At 46.7% G+C, this 19,926-nt stretch overlaps 1 protein-coding gene across 1 annotated transcript; it reads left to right on the top strand.

The window, feature by feature from the left end:
• The first annotated feature begins 3,286 nt into the window (after positions 1–3,286).
• Positions 3,287–14,972, top strand: MARCO (macrophage receptor with collagenous structure). Its single transcript, XM_074872331.1, has 15 exons — positions 3,287–3,405; positions 4,464–4,565; positions 4,930–5,160; positions 5,584–5,619; positions 6,862–6,906; positions 7,272–7,379; positions 8,660–8,767; positions 8,887–8,931; positions 9,496–9,594; positions 9,690–9,743; positions 10,774–10,818; positions 10,967–11,074; positions 12,316–12,357; positions 12,702–12,878; positions 13,186–14,972. The coding sequence occupies exons 1-15, from the start codon at positions 3,291–3,293 to the stop codon at positions 13,314–13,316; spliced, it is 1,446 nt and encodes a 481-aa protein (XP_074728432.1). The 5' UTR covers positions 3,287–3,290; the 3' UTR covers positions 13,317–14,972.
• The last annotated feature ends 4,954 nt before the right edge of the window (positions 14,973–19,926 follow it).

Here is a 19,926-nt window from a genome sequence, read left to right as displayed (position 1 = left end):
AGCAGTGTGATCCGTGGGTAAGATTACTTTTTGGTTTTTTGAAGCCCATCCACAGAAACATGAGTGCAAGTGTGGGCTAAGGGGTAGACTGTCACATTTTCTGGCTGCCACTCACTTCAGTCTAGAGGCAACAGCAGAAATGGTGGAGGTTGCTGCCCTGGCTTACCTGACATGGCGTCTGTTTGTGCTGTCACCTGGTCTCTTCATCATCCTTGGGGGGCACAAAAGCTGAATGAATTCTGCCCATTTGTGTCTAAGACAGTCTGCAATCCAATAGATGAGTTTGGAAACTTTACCATCTTGTTGGTAAACGGAGAAACACCTCGGAGCTAGAATATCTTCTCATTTGGGAAAAAAAGAAACAACTTTTAAAAATCACAAATTCAGTTCTTTCAGGATAAATGCTTATCCCGAGGAGACTAACATCTGTTCAAGCTCCCTGGCGGTATCACTGCTGGGAACCGCTGTGTTTAGCTGCCAGGTTGGAGTTTGGTGTTACATCTCTTTGCTCTGCCATGAGCATTTGGTGGTGGCAAATGCCTGCAGTTGACAACAGTGGTGAAAGGAGATAAGAAAGGTAGCAGGCATGGCCAGGGACCAGACACTTCCTTTTCTCTCCACCAGCAGTTACCTCCAGGCCTGTGAATTTGAGGTGGCTGCAGCCTGTTTATTAAACTTGGTTCAGATGTGGTGCACCTTTGCAATGAGAGCATGAGGAGCACCTTCTGCCTGGCACAAGTCACCAATGTCAGAGTGTAGGAAGAGAACGCATGAGCTAGAGGACCTCAGACTCTTCCCTGAGGATGTTGGCACAGCATTTCAGGGAAGGCAGGTTGAGCAGCAGGAGGGAGAGGGACCAGGACTTCCTAGCAGAGAGCTGGTGGCCCAGCAGACATGCCCTGTAACATGCTGGAAATTGCTATTCTATTAATAATCCCATTGTTTCAGCAAACGTTCAACCTAGGGAGACAGCACTGAATCAGCAGTTTCTTTTTTTTTTTTCTTTCTTGATTTAGTAACCCCGATTGCACAATCAGAGTCAATTTATTGCTGCTGTCAGTGATGGTGCAGCGAGAAATGAAAGACAGCAGAAAGCAGGGTGGTGGCAGCAGCAGCGAGCACATGCAAAAGCTGAGCGAGCGTGTCAGTACATGATCTCTGACATTCGTGGCGTGGCCGAGACCCCCGGTGCCACATGCACAGGGAAATCTGCCGCCTGTTTGCAGAGGCTGACATCCAGATGGAAACACACCACAATGCTCCCAGGCAGTCAGATGCTTACCTGACCGATGGGAATGTGGCAGCACACAGAGCTGCACGGGGCTACATCAACTAGAAATAAGGGGAGAATGAAGTTTGATCAGATGGGTAGGCAATTGCAGCTGGCGGGCAAATTTGGGTGGGATCATGACTTTGCTATTGAGCTTCTCAAAATAGTTGAGTGGAGAATTGGACTTTGAACCCTGAAGCAGTGCAGATCAGGACTGTCAAAACTGAGCGTCTCTACCCCTGCTTTTGCACCCATGCCACCTGGGCCATTGAGAATGGCATGGCCGTGAGAGGTGGGAAAACATACCCCTGAGCTTCTTTCTCAGGGAAGGAGGGCACAAAGATCTCATTGCACCTTTTGCCTTTTAGAACAGCTTTTGAAAACTACAGCTGTCACCTCCTTTCCAATACTTTTGAAGTAAAATGGATTTACCTAGAAATGTTGTTAAAAGCCTCTCTGCTGTAGATCTGCTCGTTGTGTGCACCTGAATCACATCCATCCTTGTAAACATCCACTTGGCAACACAAATGCAGTCATGCCCAGCTCATCACCTGGCCCAGCAAGAGTAGGTGGCTTCAGGCTTGTGCAGAGTGGTCAGCTGAACCACCCAAACCATCAGAAATGGGCTGGATATGACCCCTTACCCCAGTGGGGAGGCAATGCCATGAAGTGAGAGAATGCACAGGCTGTTATTGTGGCTCAGCTGATTGGTGGTAACCTCTCAAGCCACCTTAATTCAAGGGGGTATCTGAGCCCTTCACAACAAAGCAAATTATCGCAGTTCCTACATAGCGTGTAGCAGGATATATGATAATGGAAGATTCTTCTTCCTCCCCACTGGTACCAAATCAGGTCACAGCTGCACAAGCACATGTGAAAGGAGAACACAGAAGTGGATTTAAAAATCCCCACATATTTTTGGTTTAAGCCTCGAAGAGATCTATACGTCAGGTGTAGAACAGAGGGCTTCATTCTGGGCCATCAGAGTGTGGATTTCCAGTTCAGGTCTACCTGAAGATTTATACTGCACTTTCTTCCATGGCCACACAAAGCGTTGAGGACTCAGCAGCCCCACAGTTGAGCACAGACCCTCAGCCCAGCAGAAGACCATGTGATGGGGACTGCCCTGAGCCTTGGAGCGGGCAGCATGTGGCAGCGGCAGCGTGGGTGCGGAGGGCTCTGCCCAGCGCCTACCGACGGCTCTCGCCTGCAGGCTTGGGTGAGTCACTTCGCTTTGCAAAATCACAATCAATCCCAACACAAATGGAGAAGCCAAAATGCCAAATGCCACGGCGAGGTCTGCAGGGGTGAGTTTTATAGGTCATGAGCAAAGAAGTGGTGAGATGGTAGGAATTGTGTCCGTGGATGTGGAAAATGTATCAGGGAGGAAGCAGGGGCTGGAGAGAGCCTTGGCAAGGAGGTTGCAAGTGTCTCTTCTCCATTACATCCCAAACCCATTTATGCTTCAGCATCCCCCATCCCACCATGATTCGCTTGTCTTTACAACTCCTCCTGACTCTTTCCCTCCTTGCACTTTGGTCATGGACCATCACTAAGTTATCATCTTGGTGCAAATTGATGTGTTTTTCACTACCATGCAGTGCTCCACCTCCCCTCCCGTGGGATGGATCTCCAAGTTAACATTGGACCTGGGATCTTCTTGGCTACGTGAGGAGGTTTACTTGTGTTAGGAGTAAAATGTCCACCTCACGCCCAAGCCAGCTAAAATGAAGACGTATTGAATAACTCAGGGTTGAACCTCTTGCAGGATCCTGCCCGAGGTTCCGTGGACACCGTGTCCCCAAGTAATCACACAAGAGCAGCTGAACATCTTAGCTGTGGGATTTTTTGAGGAACTGTTCAAATTACCACATCAGAGTTCTCACAAGTCTATAAAAACTGCACAGATAGGAAAAGCATATCAGAAAGCATATCTAATCAGAAGGCAGATAGGAAGTCCCTTCAGTTCCTTATTGTTCATAATCTGACAAGACTTTAGGTTAGCCACAAGAAATTTGTCATGAAAATTAAAGACAGATACGGGGGAGATGGAAATTCGAGTAATATGAACACTTACAGTATTTCAGACAAGACTGGGTTTGGCTCAGCTGTTACCACAACCTTTCAGATAAGTGGTAAGGTTTCTTTTTATTAAATGGATTGATATGGATTTTATCTGGTCTATGAGGAAAGCAGCACATAAAAATGGAATATTGTATTTATACTGCATATTAAATGCTTTTTACAGTGATTTTGCTAGTAAATTAACTGCCTTTTAAAAAGAGAAATATGTGAAAATGTCCTTTCTAGCCAAAAGCTTCAGAAAAAAATAGTTCTTTTTCTGTTTTAGAAAATGCCTAATTTCACTAAGTAAAACTTTCATGTCTTAGTAGTTAAGATACTGAAATCACCAGATCCAATAAAAAATGTAAGTTTATGAATTTTTAGCTGAATATAAATACTTCACTGCTGACTAAACCATTCTATTGTAAAACTAATTAAGTCATTGTACTCTTTTAAAACTTAGACTTTAAACTCCTGATTACATTGCTTTGAAAAAAACTCAATTAAGGGTAACTTACTGAATGTCTGAAGTAGTTATTAATGTTTCTGAAATACTTTTTTCTCCCCAAAGGCCAAAATTCAACAAAGCAGTTTATTTCTTTTACACTTGCTGGTGACGATTTGTTTTAAATGTTATGACTTGTTTTATTTGTTCTGCAGTTCAGTCTGTTATTGATTTTTCATTTGTTTCGATGCATACATGTATCACTGTTGGAATCAAATGTATGTGGCACTCTGGATGGAGAGGGCATGTGCTTTGAACAACCCTCTTTGAATGGCAGCCTGGGACAACTATAAAGCGACGGAAACAGGGAGTTTATTGATGCAGAAAGGGGACAACTACCACATTCATACTGTTAGAGGCTGGATTAAGTCTTGATGGAAGTGAGCTGGTTAAATTGGCTAAGGAAAAGATGGCCAAGGGAATTGCAGTGCAAAGCCTGGGTGAGAAGAAGGCAGCCTGCCTTGCCTGCAGGACCTGGCAGTATCGCAGAGGGACGTTGCTGCTCCCCGTTGCTGCAAGGCACTGCTAATTTATTGTGGCCAAGCCTGAAATGGCTGGAAGTGAGCAGAGTTCATAGCAGGAGAGAGGTGAGAGGAAGTCTACCCTACTTCTGTTGATTTTTAGAGCCTCAAAGCCAAAGAAAGCCATCCACATGCTGTTCTCGGACGGCCCTTGGCATCTACCTGCTGCTGTTGACGGCCGGCCAGGGGCTGCTGGTGTACAAAGGTAATGCTGCAACCTTACTGCGGGCTTGACATCAAAAGACAGCTTTGCTGGGTGCTCTCGGGTGGCACGGGCAAGCAGGGATGAGCACGCAGATAGAAAACCTCCAAGGGAGCACAGATGCTTCTCTGTACACCGCAAGTCAAAGCAGCTGCTTCGGGAAATCATTCCCTCTCTCTGTATATGTGCCTTGCATTTGCAAAGACCCAAAGACCGGGCACATGAAAACCACCTCCCCGGGTCAAACAGTGGTGGTGTTTAACCCCAGGTGTCCTCCACAGGTGCCAAGGAGCTGCTCTGCCAAATAGGCATTTCCCAGCTGGATCAGGCAGGGAATATTCATTGCATGGACCTTTTGTTTCCTCAGTGTTTAAGATGCAGAGAGAGATATTGAAACTTCAGGAACAAAATGCCTCCTATATAGAAGATATTCTGGAAAGCTCCTTTGGTGACAAACTGCTTTTGGAGAGAAAGTCCGCAGAGAAGCACATGGGACATGAAGAAAACTGGAGGAGAAGCTTAGAAGAGGAAATCACCATAATTAAAAGCAGCAATGCAAACCTGATGATGCTGATGAACAACATCACCCTGGTTGCAGGTATGGCTCCATTTCTCCATGCTGGCTGTACAGTGAGAAGAGCTGGTTCCCCTGCACATCTGGAAAAGCTGGGCCAAAATCCTAGTTCAGATGAACAAATAACTAGGGCAAGATTTGGTCTTTCTGTCAGTTAGTGATGCACCAGTGCCCAGGTTTGGACACTGGCTCCAGACTCCCTGGCCAGGGAGCTGGATACACCTAGAGAAGTTGGAGCACAGCCTTGTGCAGCCCTCCCAGATCACACTGCAGCTGCACATTTGGCTCCAGGCTGGTCTCCCCTCACATAACTTGTAGACTCGGACTCTGGGTGCCTTCTGAAAGGGTGGTGTCTTCAGCACAGACCTCAAGCCTATCAACCCCACACTGGTATGTTCCTCAATGAGTTCTGACTACTGAAAAATATCCATTAAATATTTATTTCAGGGCCTCCTGGACGCAAAGGAGATCCTGGTCCACCAGGTAAATGAGCTGTAAGCAACTTTTCCTCTTTTCCTCTTCCTCTTTTTTCCCTAAGAGACCTGAAGTGAGTATTTGAGATTTCAGTCTCTAGACCCAGATTCTACCCAATGTGTAGACAGGCAGTGCCTTGGCCATGAGGAGACCTGCTGCACCTTTTGAATGATCCTCCGCAAGCCTCAGTTTGCCCGAGTGCTCCCACAGAGGTCAGTGACCACCACGGAGGAGCATTTTGGCTCTGCCTCCTCACTGCTACCCCACCAGAAAAGCTCAGAGGTGATGGAGAAACTGTACCTGGTCATTACCTGCAATAACCTCCCCAAACCTCCATGTGTGACAAGAGAGGACCAGTGAGGGGGTTTATGTGCCTCCCATGACCAGCGGATAGCTGGGCTTTCTGCCCCAGACATAGCAAGTACTGCTGCCCAGCTCACTCCAGGACAACTCAAGGAGACCTTCCCAATCCCTGCTCTGCAGGCCCCCAGCTGAACACTGTGTGTTACAAACAGTGACAGATTTGGGACCTTACTCACCCTGTCCCTGGGGAAACGACTGAACAGACTCAGGAATGAGCTGGGTGCAAGTGCTCCACTCTACAACTGTGCACAAGCTGCTGTCCTGGGCATCTGGGGTTTTTGGGTAGAACTACACCCACTGAAGGAGATAAATGTCTCCAGACTCTGAGGATGCAGCAAGTCCTGATTTAATGCTGGCTCCACTTTGAGCCGAGGTTGGACTAGGCGATGTCCAGAGAAACCAGCATTTCTATGATCCTATGATGATGATCTAAGATGCAACCCTTGTTAGATCAGGTCTGTATCTCATCCATCCCTAGTTCTTGGCTACACTGATGAGCTTTTCTGAAGAAAAAAAAATTAACACATTTTTTAAAATCATGTTTTCATATCTTCCTGGCTGCACTTACAACATTGAAACAGCACCTCCCGCCAAGCACCGTTATTATGCATCAGAGCCCAATTGTTCAGTGCATTTTCAGGAAAGATCTTCCCAAAGGTCCCCATGAGCTGGGCTTGGCTGGAGGACAGCTGGCCCCGGCCCAGCCACACACTCAGCCAAGATCCATGGACTTTACTCAAGTGGTTGTGCTGGTTCCTGCCAGCTGAAGATTGGCCTCGTGGTGACCGAAGGCGCATGCACAAAAGATGATTAAAAAATTAATCTCTTCTTAGCCATTACTGCAAATAGATGATGTGTGTCAGCTGATATATGTATTTTACATCTCAGGGATACAGGGACCACCGGGGACAAAGGGAGACCGAGGATTCCAAGGTAAGGCTTTTCTGACACCTGAATTACTTCTGTGGATGAACATAAAGGGAGTTTATGGATGATTTAAGGGCAATCTTGTCCTCAGTCAAGGTGTAAGTCAGTAGGAATGTCATTGGAGTTGAAGGAAATAAGCCTATGTAAAACTAATGTGAGCAAAAGCAAAACTTAGCTGGAAAAAGTCTAATTTTAGAAGTCAATGTGAACCAGTCACAGTGGGCCAGTTCCCCACTGCCACCAGCACCAGTCTCAAGTACACGAAGAGTGGAGTTTGGCTCATACCCACAGCTGAACCGCATGGCCTGATGCTGGCATTCACTAGACAGGACATCCAATGAAACATCAGAAAAGCGGTGTTGTCCTTGCAGGCTTACATGGACTGCAGGGTGTGAAGGGGAGCAAAGGAGATCCTGGTCCTGCTGGCCTAAGTGGTGAACCAGGAGTGAGAGGAGAAAAAGGAGACATAGGGCTTACAGGTAAGACTTCTTCACTATCTCAACATTTTTAAGGTTCTCACATCTATTCCTGTTTAAACTCTTTCTTCTTAAAACACCAGAAGTCTTCATAGATCAGATATTTCATAAAAATCCAGGCAGCCCCGAGCATGGCTTGCTGGTCAATGAGAGAGCTGGATGAACAGGACACTTGTCCTGATATGAAGGGATTTCATTTCATGTCATGCTCCAGCATGGGGTGGGGGAAGAGGACATGCACAATATTGACTCTGAACCATGGAAGTCTCTTTACAGAGTGACCTTTGTCTAATGAAAGCCACAGGTATTAAATTACCAGCCCATCCCACATTAAAGCAGCAATGTTTGCAGTAGCATTTTCATGGTATAAAATAATACAATATAATTTATATGCACAAGCATGTGGATGTTAGTCCTCACTTTAGTAAAACCTACTGAGAACTTTGTATTTTATATAAGCCTGACTTTTATACACCTTAAGTAGAAGAGTTATACACCGTGTTTCTCCCATGTAGCATGCATTAGTGGGCATCTCCTGGATAGCTGTGGTCTCACACAGGCTGCACCCAGAGAGGAGAGCAAATTAGCAAAAGAAAGCAGATGTGTGCGGTGCAGACCAGGGAGGACAGTCGGACAGGTTGATTAGAGCTCCCTCAGATCTTCCATCAGATCTCACATGCTCCAGTGCGCTCATTAGCACAAGTTGCTTCAGAAGAGAAAAGTGAAAGTAGGATAAATAGCAAAAGATGAGCACTTTGGGATAATTCTGGAGCAGAAAGATGAAGGAGATGTCAGTCTTTAAATGAGGTACTTTCAAGTAATTGAGCTCTTCTGGAGCATGCTGATCATCTGTTCAGAGAAGAGATGGCTAAGGGCAGATTTGGCAATGCTCTGGAAGCACAAGAGTGGAATATGCTGTTCTCCACCTCCACTGGTAGGAGAAGGGAAGGGTTCAGACTGCAATAAGGGATATTTAACTAGAGGCAAAAACACTCTGGTCGTAGGGATAGTTTAGGGAATAGACTGGGGAGGTGTCATAGCACCACTGCAAACCTTTAACAGCAGGTCAGACAAACATCGGGCCAGACAGTCTGCCAGAGACAGAGGTGGCTCAGATTTTTGAGGTGCCATCCAGCCCTGTCCTTCTACAACTTTATGAAATAGTAAATGCAGGTGTAAGGCCAAATTCTGCTACTGGTGCAGCTAGACAGAGGTGCTCCACTAGCTGCAGAGACAATGAATGTTTTTTTGAATTTATACATGTGTGCTGTGCTGTTTGATAGGTCTCCAAGGACAGAAAGGTGAACCGGCCAGGAAGGGAGACCCTGGGCCCCGTGGACCCATGGGTCCTCAGGGACAGCAGGGAGTCCCAGGACTGCCGGGTTTAAATGGTAAGTGCAGAGGACACAGCACAACCCACCGTCAGCACACGTGTGCCATGGTGGAGGGCTGCCCTAGCTGAAGCATTTGGCTAAGCCTCGTTAGAACTGATGCTAGGATGTTGTTACAGGTAACAAGGGGGAGCCTGGACATCCTGGGCAGAAAGGAGAAGCAGGTAAGCTGTACAGAATGTGCAGTTTCTTCTAGAGATATGAGACCGATTTCTTTTAGATGGTGATTCATGACAAGGAAAACTGCAGCCAGGTTAGATATCAACATGGGTAAGAGAAGATGATGATCAGATGAAGAAACCATGCCAACATTGTGCAAACACATCCCACAGCCTTGGCTGTCTCATCTGGACCCCACTCACTGTGCAGGAGAATGAGTGAGCAAGAAGGGTCCTGTACTGTGGAGACCCACGTCCTCCTTCCTGACATGTGTGCACACACAAGGGCAGAAATTGGCTGCTTTTAGGAAAGCGCTTGTGCGTCTCAAGGCTGGCAGTCTGCAAGGACCTGGATCCATATGGCCATTCACTCCAGACCATCACTCACCGAGCTGCTAAGATTAGCACTGCCAGGGGAGGGGTGCAATTCAGAGAAACCCAGCTCTTGTTTTGCCTTCATAGGGTCAACTCAATCTGCATAGTACAGGGGCTGGTGCTTGAGTTATCTTTATTTTTTCCCTTCATATGTTGTGTTGCATTTCACATGTGCTGCTTTTGTTCAACCTCAAGGCGTAATCGGACAACCTGGACTTGTGGGAATTCCTGGCGCTGAAGGCAGACCTGGTCAGAAAGGGGAGAAGGGAGACCGTGGGCCCAGTGGTAGTCCAGGTACAACACTACTCAAACCTATAACTCACTGACTTCCTACTCTGCCCTTGCTCTGTGTGATGGCTTCACCCTTACTGATTTGGTTTTAATTTTAGGAATACCAGGCATTGCAGGACTCAGAGGTGAAAAGGGAGACATGGGAATAACAGGTAAAGGAGAATAAACCAGGTTTGGGGTCAACGACATGCATAGTGCAGACACTGGAAAGGGATCTGCAACAGCAAGGAAATCTGTTGAGTCCTGTTCTTGGTGGCCCAACACATCCCAGGATGCCATGGTGGGCCTGGGCCTCTGCTATGCTGCAGGGGGGTAGTCACTCACTGGAGGGGTGGTTTCAACCATCTGTAACATACATGAGGAGGTGATGCCTGCATTTTTATATAAACAGAAAACACAGAAACAAGGTAGAAGTTTAAGATGAGCCAAGCAACCTCCCCACCCTGGAGCTAAAGACAAATTTTACTGGCTGTAAATCTGATGGGAAGGGTATTCGCTAGCAAGAATCTGTCCTGGCCTCCTCTGTAGCATTGCAGGAACAGGTATCTTCAGACGCCAACTTAGAGCACATAACCTAGGCCTTTTCTTTGATCTTCCCTCTGAAAAAGTCTACCTCTCTGTCCCAGGCATCCAAATGATAAGCGATATTCTTCAGTACAAGTCTATTTTGGTGTATTTCTCTGGAATCAACCTTTTCAGCACTGAATTCATATAGTGCACACAGCCTCTCATCTCCAACAGGAGGTAACAAAGGTCCAAGTGCTGCACATTTCTGCATTCATTGATAACTGGATGGTAGGGATGAGAGTTACCTGGCCCAATATTATGTGCTTGCACATGTCTGATGCACCTAAATTTACATGTCTAGGCTCTCTATATGGTCAGTGAAGACCCACCTGGAGGGAGGGTCTCTATCCCATCACTGGAGTTCAGGATATGAAATAAATGACCAGAAGCTGATCTGCTTCAGGAGAAGACGATTCTCCACTCCCTGTATTTTCTTTATTGTCTCTACTGAGTATAATGGGAAATAAAACACCGACTTCAGAAATAGATGACTATAGTGTAGACAGCTAAACCAGACGAGTTGAAATCCATTATAAATATTAGTTTACATAAGCTTTTATAAATGTATAAAGCTCTGTCTTATAAATTTTTATTTGTTTGTTTTGATGATCTTAGGTCTTCCAGGGCAAAAGGGAACAAAGGGAGACCTTGGCATGCCAGGTAAATCCTTGTTTGACAGCATGACTTATTCTGATGATGCAAAGCATTTTAAATGCTACGTTCCACTTCTCTGCATCAATGTGAAATGCTCATCACATTCTTTCCTTGGGAAGAGATAAATGCAATGACTTTCTTGTTTTCCACCCAGGCATCCCAGGCCTAACTGGTCAAAAAGGAAGCAAGGGTGATTATGGCAGTCAAGGTCCAAAAGGAGTACCAGGAGTAAAAGGAGCCAAGGGAGACCGTGGATTATCTGGTAAGGCTGTTTACCGCGAGGTCTGTGGAGCTGATGGTGCGTTTGGGTTTGGGACTGTACATCACAGACTGGCACAAGCTGCCCTGGGGCATGTTTACAGAGCTCGTTCAGAGGAACCAACAGACAGATCAGTCTTCCCAGAAGATGAATGTTCAGAGTGACACATTTACACCTTGGGAGGTGTGCTAAAGGACATGCAAGTAAACAGATGCATTAGATTTTCTCAAATCCTGATCTCACAGAAAACTGCAACAATCCATGTTCCTCTGATTTGTAGAGACAACTTGCAGCATGCCACACAACTGGAAAAACTCCCACATAAATGTGGTGGTCAGGAACAGAGAATCAGAAATACTAGAGCTGTTTAACTACACCTCATTAATTGCAGGACACAAAAATACTCCCCACCCTTACCCCCCTCCCTTCCAATCATAGAATGCTTCTAAAAACCCTAAGACCTGTAGTAAAAAAAAACCCCAAAAATAGTTATGGGAGGCCATGGGAAGCAGCCAGTGCTCCAGATGCTTTTTCTCTTAATTGTTCACACAGAACATTATGAGAGTCCTCAGAAAGGAAATAAATTAGAGCCTATATTGCACTCCTCCATGCACTCGTCTTCTGGAGCTTTGTCTCTGAAGAAGGGGAAAAGTGTAACTGGGGTCACCCCAGGTTAGGAAATGCCCTCTGTGTGGGTCTCATTTCCTAGTCCCCAGAAGGAGACAGCAATGTGTGCTTTGTGGAAGTAGCTTTTGGAGGAAGAGCTCATTGGGTTTTTTCAAACACCCCTGCTCTTGAGACCAGGATGCTACACAGAAATGTGGAGAATTTTTGGGAGTGGCTTTCTGCTGTTCTGCAGCAGCACCTGGAGAGCAAGCCCCATGATGTAGATCTTCTTGCAAGTACTTTGGAAGACACCATGCCTGCTTCTGGAGAGCCCAAAGGCTATCAGAGATGTTATTTTACTGGTAGTAGTGGGAATAAGATATGTTTCCCACAAGTGGGTGGATGGGATTTTGCAAGCGGCCTCTTTCTTGGGACACACGTTAGGAAGACTTTGCTGTATGTTATCCTACTTTTCTTGCCATATTTCTTTTACATATCCTTAGCCACCTCAGGGGGTCCCTTCCACAAGAGGACAGAGCCCTCATATCTCTGACACACCTAATTATTCAGAAAAAGTTAATAACTGGATTTTCCCCCAAACAGCTGTAAAATATTTGCTTTTTTTTTATTTGGAATAGGTTCCCCAGGAATGAAAGGGAGCAAAGGTGAAAAGGGAGAAGGTACGGGACTTTTATTTCTTCTTCTCTCACTTGCTTTGTGGCACTGAAGCTATCTGAGATCAGGACCAACATCCCCCCCTGGGCACACTGGTTAACCCACAGCATGGCTACCACAACTGAAGGGTCCATGCTCTGAGCTGCAGCCTGGTGTCTCTAGACCCAGGAGAGGGCATTGAATTGTTCGGATTTGAGCTACCAGTAACTTCTGGTCCCACCCTGGCTACAGCTGTGGAGATAGGAACATCTGTCTGGTTTGGGTGGTCACTGCTTCTATCTTTCAGTGTGCTTTTTTCCTCATGCCTGTATGACCAGTAGAGTTATTTTCTTCTCCTCTGAACTGTCAGGCAACTTCAATCATCTTGTACGAATTGCGGGAGGGGGCAGGAGGGGCCGTGTGGAAGTCTTCCATCAAGGGTCCTGGGGAACAATATGTGATGATGAGTGGGACATCCAAGATGCCACCGTGGTCTGCCAAATGCTGGGATACAACCGTGCGGTCTCCACCTTCACAGCCACACCGGGTGAGTCCACAATAGCCTTCCACCTCCCCAGGCCTGGCATGGGGGGTTACACACACCCAGAAAGCACCACAGCAAGGTCCTCTACACAAGCAGCAGGAGAGAAAAGAGGATCTCAAAGTGCCAGCTCATTTCCCTTGGGATGAGGCAGCAGCATGTCAAGTGCTGCTTGAACCATGCCCAAAGGCTTGATTTCCAACCCAATGCACATCTGCTATCCATAGAGGTATCTTAGGAAAAAAATGCATTTTCTTCTTTCTTTTGTCCAACAGTTTTTTCTTTGTTTGTTTGTTTAATTCATCTTCCAAAGGCACTGGACAAATTTGGCTTGATGACGTAAAATGCAGAGGGAATGAACATTCAATTTTTGAGTGTCCAAAGCGCAACTGGGGAATGAACGACTGTTTCCACAGCGAGGACGCTGGGGTGGAGTGCAGTTGATGGGACACCGAGGCTGCCCTGGGAGCCACTGCTTGCCTCTGCTCTCTATGGAGCTCTTCTTCATAACGCGAACCCACTTTCGTCAGGCTGTGCTTATAGTCTCTTTACCACGTCACAAAAATATTGACAGAGAAAGTTGAATTTTCAATAAATTGATAACGGTTGCAAGACCCACAGGTAACCAAAACATCTCAGTTGTCACAAAACAGCCGGAGCTGAGGCATATTAGCCAGTTCACAGCTTTTTCAGTTACCTGACATCAGCTCATCTCCAGTAGCTCACACGTGTGTGACCCTCTAAGTCCACAGGGGAGGAGAGATGGTCCCCTTTAGCTTAGTGCAGTAAGAGAGAACAGGATCAGTGTGCAGAAATGGGCAGTTACTGTGATTGAGCTGGCTAGTCCATCTTCATCACAGTACAGGGGGGAATCTGAGCCTAAAACCCCCAGTGAAGTGCATACACCCAAGACAGAGGATGCTCAGAAATCATCACATGATCTCTCTGGCATGCAAATACAAATGTTCTCCAAAAATGATGCAGATCACAGGTTAAAGTGCTAAAATAAGTGCCTGGGATCTAGGTGCTGTACTATCATGATTTAGCAGAGACCTTGTTTTTGACCTTGGCCAAGTCTTCTCTGTCAGTGTTTCCTAACCTGTCCCTGGGAGCAATATGCCTTAACTTACCTGGTGTATAAAACTAAGTGTTCCATACCTTCAGAAATTAGATGCTTCAATAAAGCAAAGGAATGACAAATAAAAGTAATAATGGGAAAGTATCAGCTAATTAAACTTCCAGAGTAAAAATAAGGACTTCAAACCAAAGGCTTTTACCTTAACTGAAAGTCTTACATGTGTCTGAGATAACAGCTGAAAGGCTTCTCTTTCTTAAGGCCTAAGTCTTTCCCTTTTCCACTAGCACAGGGATTCAGCAGGCGACAAGCAGTCTGTGTACATGTAGCTGGGCAGATCACAACAACCTGCTTGCAGACATTTGATTTAAAATGTCAGAAAACATGTAATTGACCCCACATCTCTGCCTTAATGTCAGTCATAATTGCATTTGTCTGCATAGCTTTGAAACTTGTTTTTAGTGCTTAGAAATCCAGATATATGTGGAAAAAACAAGGACTGCTGGTAAGAGCAGGAGGTGACAGGGCATTCAGGGCCAATGTGAGTGAGAAGACCCAGCAGTGTGCAGTCTGCAACAACGCTCATCACTGTTTTGAACCAGAGGAAATGTTTGTTACGGGGTCTCAGGCCTCAGGAAAGAAGTCTGGAAAATCCAAAGAGTTTTCCGCTACCCACTCTGATGCCTTTGACAGCAGAAAAATGAAGAGAGACACTTATCAGTCTTGGCTCTGGTTTAGAGGAGGCAAGGAGCACCTGCCACAAACCAGTGGTGAAACCTGATGAATAACAACTATTTCAGAGCTGGTGGAAGCAGACAGTGGCTCATCTGCACGAGAAGAGACAAAGCTTTCTGTTCTTGTAGGGAGCCCCACCAGCACTAACAGCATGCTGAGTGCCGGCGCTTGGGCTTACACGGCTTTCCCCAAGGCTCCCACAGACAGTGCTGAGCCTGCACGGGTTTCCTTTGTCTTTCTTTGTTTGTGTGGCAACATGTAAATAAAGCATTTCCACTGTTAGGAAACAAGCTGTATTCTTGCCTTGATACATCAGCATGTGGTATGTACACTGTCTTTTTCTCACTTTCCTTGCTAATGGAGCATGTTCCTCACCATTTTTCAGGCTAAATGCTGACACTTGTGATTTTTTCATCAGGCAAAACTGCCACTGAAGGGAAAGTCACAAAAGGGGTAACCCTTTGGCTGTACTTAAATTCCCATAAATCTCCTTTTTGGAGAATGGGCATCCAGAAATTAACAGTTGTGTCAGGATTAAGGTCAAGACACCAGGGGTTAGATCTGCATGCCCAGGGCAAAAGACAGTATAGCCCAGCTCATCTGCTCCTAAGTGCAGCAGGAACAGGTTGAACCCAAGCTACTGTTCAACACTGTGGCCAGAAACCAGAGCATGATGTACTTATCCTACTCCCCTGCCACTTCTTCACCCTGTAGTGCAGATGTAAAAATCTGCAAAATCTGGAGTCAGAGGGATTTCATATCCGTCCAGGAGAGACCATGACAACACTGAAGAGTTCAATGCCAAGTACACAAAATGGCATTTATCTTGCAGGGACTAAAGGAGGAAGGGGAAGGGCTCGCAGTGGCTCAGGCAGGCACACAGCCAGAGTGATGGCTACAGGGGCTGGGAAAGCCACTGCTAAAGGGGAATGGGCCAAAACATGCAGCTGCCTGGCAGCACTGGCATAACCCCCTCCATTCAGCGGGGATGCAGGAACCAGTAGAGAAGTGCTTACACCAGTATAGTTCATTCTGGTCTGGGAAGGGAAACAGGGGGCTCAGGACCAGGACCTGTGTTAATATTACCATGCTGGCAAAACCAGAGCTTGGCAGGAAAACAAACGTTGCCTTCACAAAACCACTCCCCATGCCTGGTCCGGAGAGGGAAGCCCAGCCAGCTGCGGGCACAAAGCTCACACAAGAATTAGAAACACAACCATTTCTGCATGGTAAAGCAGAGCATGTCTGAGCTGCGAGAGAAGAACCGAGCCCAGTGCAGGGTGTGCCACATGCAAGAAATAGCACCCACTGGAGGGGATCGCTGTGGCTGGGTCACAGTGCCCGTGGTTTCACACTCCCTGACTGTGTCAGTCCTGACGGATCCTCTTGGAGAAGCGCTGCCCAGCTGTGAATAAACAGCAGAGGATGCTAGGTGGTGGCAGCACAATTTACGTCTGATCCTCTTCTGTTCAAACCTGGGTGAAACTAGAAAGAAGTCACTAATGTAATTAGTGACAAAAGCAGGAAGAAATTCTTCCCAGTTCCCATAAAGGTAAGTAAGCTGAAGGAGTTGTGGGGGCTTGCTTCCTGCGCGAGCCAGGAGTCCAGGTGGCAGAAATGAAATTTTGAAGTTCCGCTTTAGCAGATTCAGAAGTTCATACTAAATTCCACACTTTTAACTCAAATGACAGATATCTGTGGCACCTCCTCACGTGGTACAAATTGTCACACTCACTGCTATGTTGTGTTTTGTCAGAGGGAAGAAAAGCGCCTATTTAATTCCAAAAAGCAAAAAAAAGAAAAACCCACTTTGATTTCTTGCAGAATCACTGAAAAAAAACCTAGCATGGGGACAGCCAGGCCTGAATTATCGTGATGTCCATTCTTGTGTCAGATAAACGTTTCCCAGCAGGACAACGGCTGGACATACGGCTACCGGGGGTGCCACCGGCGCGACGGGACCTGCGGGATGAGCCCCGGGTATCACCCCCGTAACCCAGCGGCGCTGAACGACCGGGACACGCCACAGCCACCTCCACGCACAACGCGTATTTATTAAAAATGCTCCTTCCCGACACTAAGGGGAGCTCAAGGGCCACCACCCGCTCCGCCGCCGCCGCGTCGGGAGCCCCGCGGCGCCAAACGGCCCGCTCGGCTCGGCTCGGCTCGGCTCGGCTCGGCTCGGCTCGGCTCGGCGCGGCCCGGCCTGGATCGGCTCGGCTCGGCCCGGCCCGGCTGCCGCTTTCTCCCAGGGAGAACCGTGACTCCTGCGCATCCCGGGAGCGGGAGGGCAGCGACGGCCGGAGGGTGCCAGTGATGCAGCCGGAGGGTTCCCGTGAGTTCCCTGTGTCACTGGGAAGGACAAAAACGTGTTTTTTTCTGTTCAAGGGACTGACGAGACCCGAAACCCGAGAGCAGGGCGCTCAGTCTGAGGGGATGAGGCAGACTCTGGTGGTTTGTAGGTCTTCGGTAACTCCAGCTGTGGTCATCCAGTCCCCCCAGAAAGGGATTTTGAAAAATAAGAGTGGAAAATACCATTGTGCTTCAGTCTCTTGTGCCTGCTGGTTTATGTGAGACTGCCAAGCATTTGGGACAGTTTTACAGGTTTTCCTCTCTGCTAGGAACTAGGAACACTCTTTTTAAGGCAAACCCCCAGATTTCTCCCCCTGGGAGGGACAGAGGAGGGACAGCTGCACAGCTCACCCCCAGCCTGGCCGCTGGGCAGGCAGGACCCAAGTCACAACCGTGGCACTTGGAGCCTGAAACCCAGCCCCGGGGCCTCCGGGCAGCAGGTTTGGAGGACACTCGTGCCCCACGCGTCCACCTCTCCGGTGCAAGGGAAGGTCCATCGGGGCAGGAAGAGTGCTACAACTCACCGCAGGGTACTCAGTGAGCCACAAAAAAGCCTCTTGCGTCTACAAAGGTGGGTAGACCTGAGATGTAGAGGCTGGCTCGCATGCCCATGTCACCTCTCTCGCCAAATACCCAGCTCGGTCCTATTCAGTCCCAGCTTTTAAGTCTCCCAACTAACTGTCCTACACTGCCCTAAAATAGCTATCTATAATAGCTGATGAGGAATCATACAGCTTTGCTTATCATTCACTCCCAGCACCAATTAAAAAGATTTAGTTAAGCAAAATGCAATTACGCTGTCATGGATAAAAGGGATACAATTAATTAAAAAGGAATACTTTCCCTTAGGAATGCTGTTATTTCCAGATGCTCCCATCCCTGTCCCTGACCACTCCTCGTGATCTGAAGAGATTTGGGGTGGGGAGAACTGGGGTTTTGGGTAGTTCATCTCCCCGTCTCACTGACTCACATGTATTTCTGAGGTGAGCTAGCAAGACCCTTGAGGACACAGATCTCGGGAGCCCTAAAATATCATTTCTAAAATATCTGACACTGTTCTTCCTGCTTTTCCAAGAAGATGAACATTCCATAGAGGCTGTCTGGCACCAAGTTGGGACTTCACTCCTTTGTGGAGAAAATTGGGCTTTTTGTCAGCTGTGAAGGAATGGGGAGCAGCCAGAGACTATGGGATGCATGCCGTGGATGGAAGGATGTACCAAAATCCGCAGGGAAGCAGCTGAAGTGAAGTTTCCCATCTTGTATCCCTTGGGAAGGGAGGAGACATGTGCCACCCCTCCCAGTTTGCTGCACAGGCAGGCACCCAGGCTGCTGGTTTCCCAGCCCTGTGGTGCAGAGACGCTTGGCCCCAGCCAACACCTCTTCCATGGACAGTCGAATCCGGAAAGCTCAGCTCTGCAGCAAGTTGCAGGTTTCCCAGCGTGGGAGCTTTAGATTGCGGAGGATCCTGCTGAGAATGCGTGTTAATAAATAAAAAGTATTTATCTAATCATTGCCATATATCGATATTGGCATTACTGTCAAACCACAGAAAAATGACACAGAGGAGGAGGCTGCAGGTTGCCAGAGGAGTTTGATGAGAGGCTGAATGTAATTTTCATATCCTCAACAGAAGTCACATGCAATACAAAGTACCACCCAGGCACACAGGGCTGCTGAAGAGCAAAATGTTTACTAACTAAAAGCCAGTTCTCCAGGTTTCCAAAGCCTGAAGTTTATGCTGAATGCATCCATAACGCATCTTCCCTTAGCAAAATTATGATGATTCCAGTTGCAAATGTAACAAAGGCAATTTCATTTGGCTCACAGCTAAGGAGTTTTTCTGTCTGAGGGTTGTTGTTCTTTGAAGTACATTAAAGCCGTCACAGTAAATGAGAACTGTAATAAAGGAATGACTTCTCTGCTCATACTACATACAGGTGAAAATTTTAATATGCATGCTGGCCATATCTAAAGATTGAACTCATCACTTAATATATGGGTCACTAATTGTATTTTCATCCCTCTGTTCCGAAGTTTTCTGTTCTTCACAGAGTGAGATCACATCACCATAAATCTGCCAACACATTTCTTAGCTTTTTGTGCTAAACATCAAGGTGGAAGACAGCATCTGGCCTCAAAACCCCCAGATATTTTTTCCTGTTTCACTTGGTGTCAGAACTGGTCATGCTTTGCCTGGTTAACTCTCTTCCCACTGGCATGGTCCAGTAAAGGCCCAACCAACCATCCAGGGCAGCACACAAGCCTGAGCTACAAGTGTTTCTGATCTGGGCAAAAGGGCCAGTTTGGCTCTCACTGGCACCAGTATGAAGCTGGAGCATGCATCAATGCAGGCAGCTGCTCTGCCATGACACAGAGCTGAGTTTAACCCAAAGTATTTAAACAGTTAGTGGTAGCTCCAAATGATTATCCATTTATTTCAGTATTTGTCTTTTTCAAATGTGACCTAAAATCTATAAGTAATTAGTTATTGTACTGGCTACAGTATTGCAAAACGCTTCCCTTCATTTTTTATTCAGACTCTGAGCTATAACTCCAAAATCATTCTAGTCACACCAGCCTTCAAAGGTCTAAATGGGGAGGAAGGGGGGCTAACGCCTTAATATCTTTGAGATTTGCAAGAATATTTGAGGATTTTCTGGGGATTCAGTGCAAGATGAAAAAAAGAGTTTTGCAGGCAAATAGAGGAACTTGTTCCTCCAGTTCAAAAGGAAAGACACATCGAAATGGAGAAAGATTTAAATGTTAGAGTGCTAAATAAACATTGCTATTCAACAGCAGTCTCTGTCTTTTGAGTCCTAGGTTAAAACTACTTCAGAGGGACTATAAAAGCTCGTTACTCTTCTTTGTTGAAGCTAAATGAATTTTAACAGT

The sequence above is a fragment of the Strix uralensis genome, chromosome 6 (genome assembly GCF_047716275.1).
Source record: "Strix uralensis isolate ZFMK-TIS-50842 chromosome 6, bStrUra1, whole genome shotgun sequence".
In the NCBI taxonomy this organism is placed as follows: Eukaryota; Metazoa; Chordata; class Aves; order Strigiformes; family Strigidae; genus Strix; species Strix uralensis.
The sequence above is the reverse complement of the archived record's forward strand: the minus strand, read 5'-3'. Positions and strand labels throughout refer to the sequence as shown.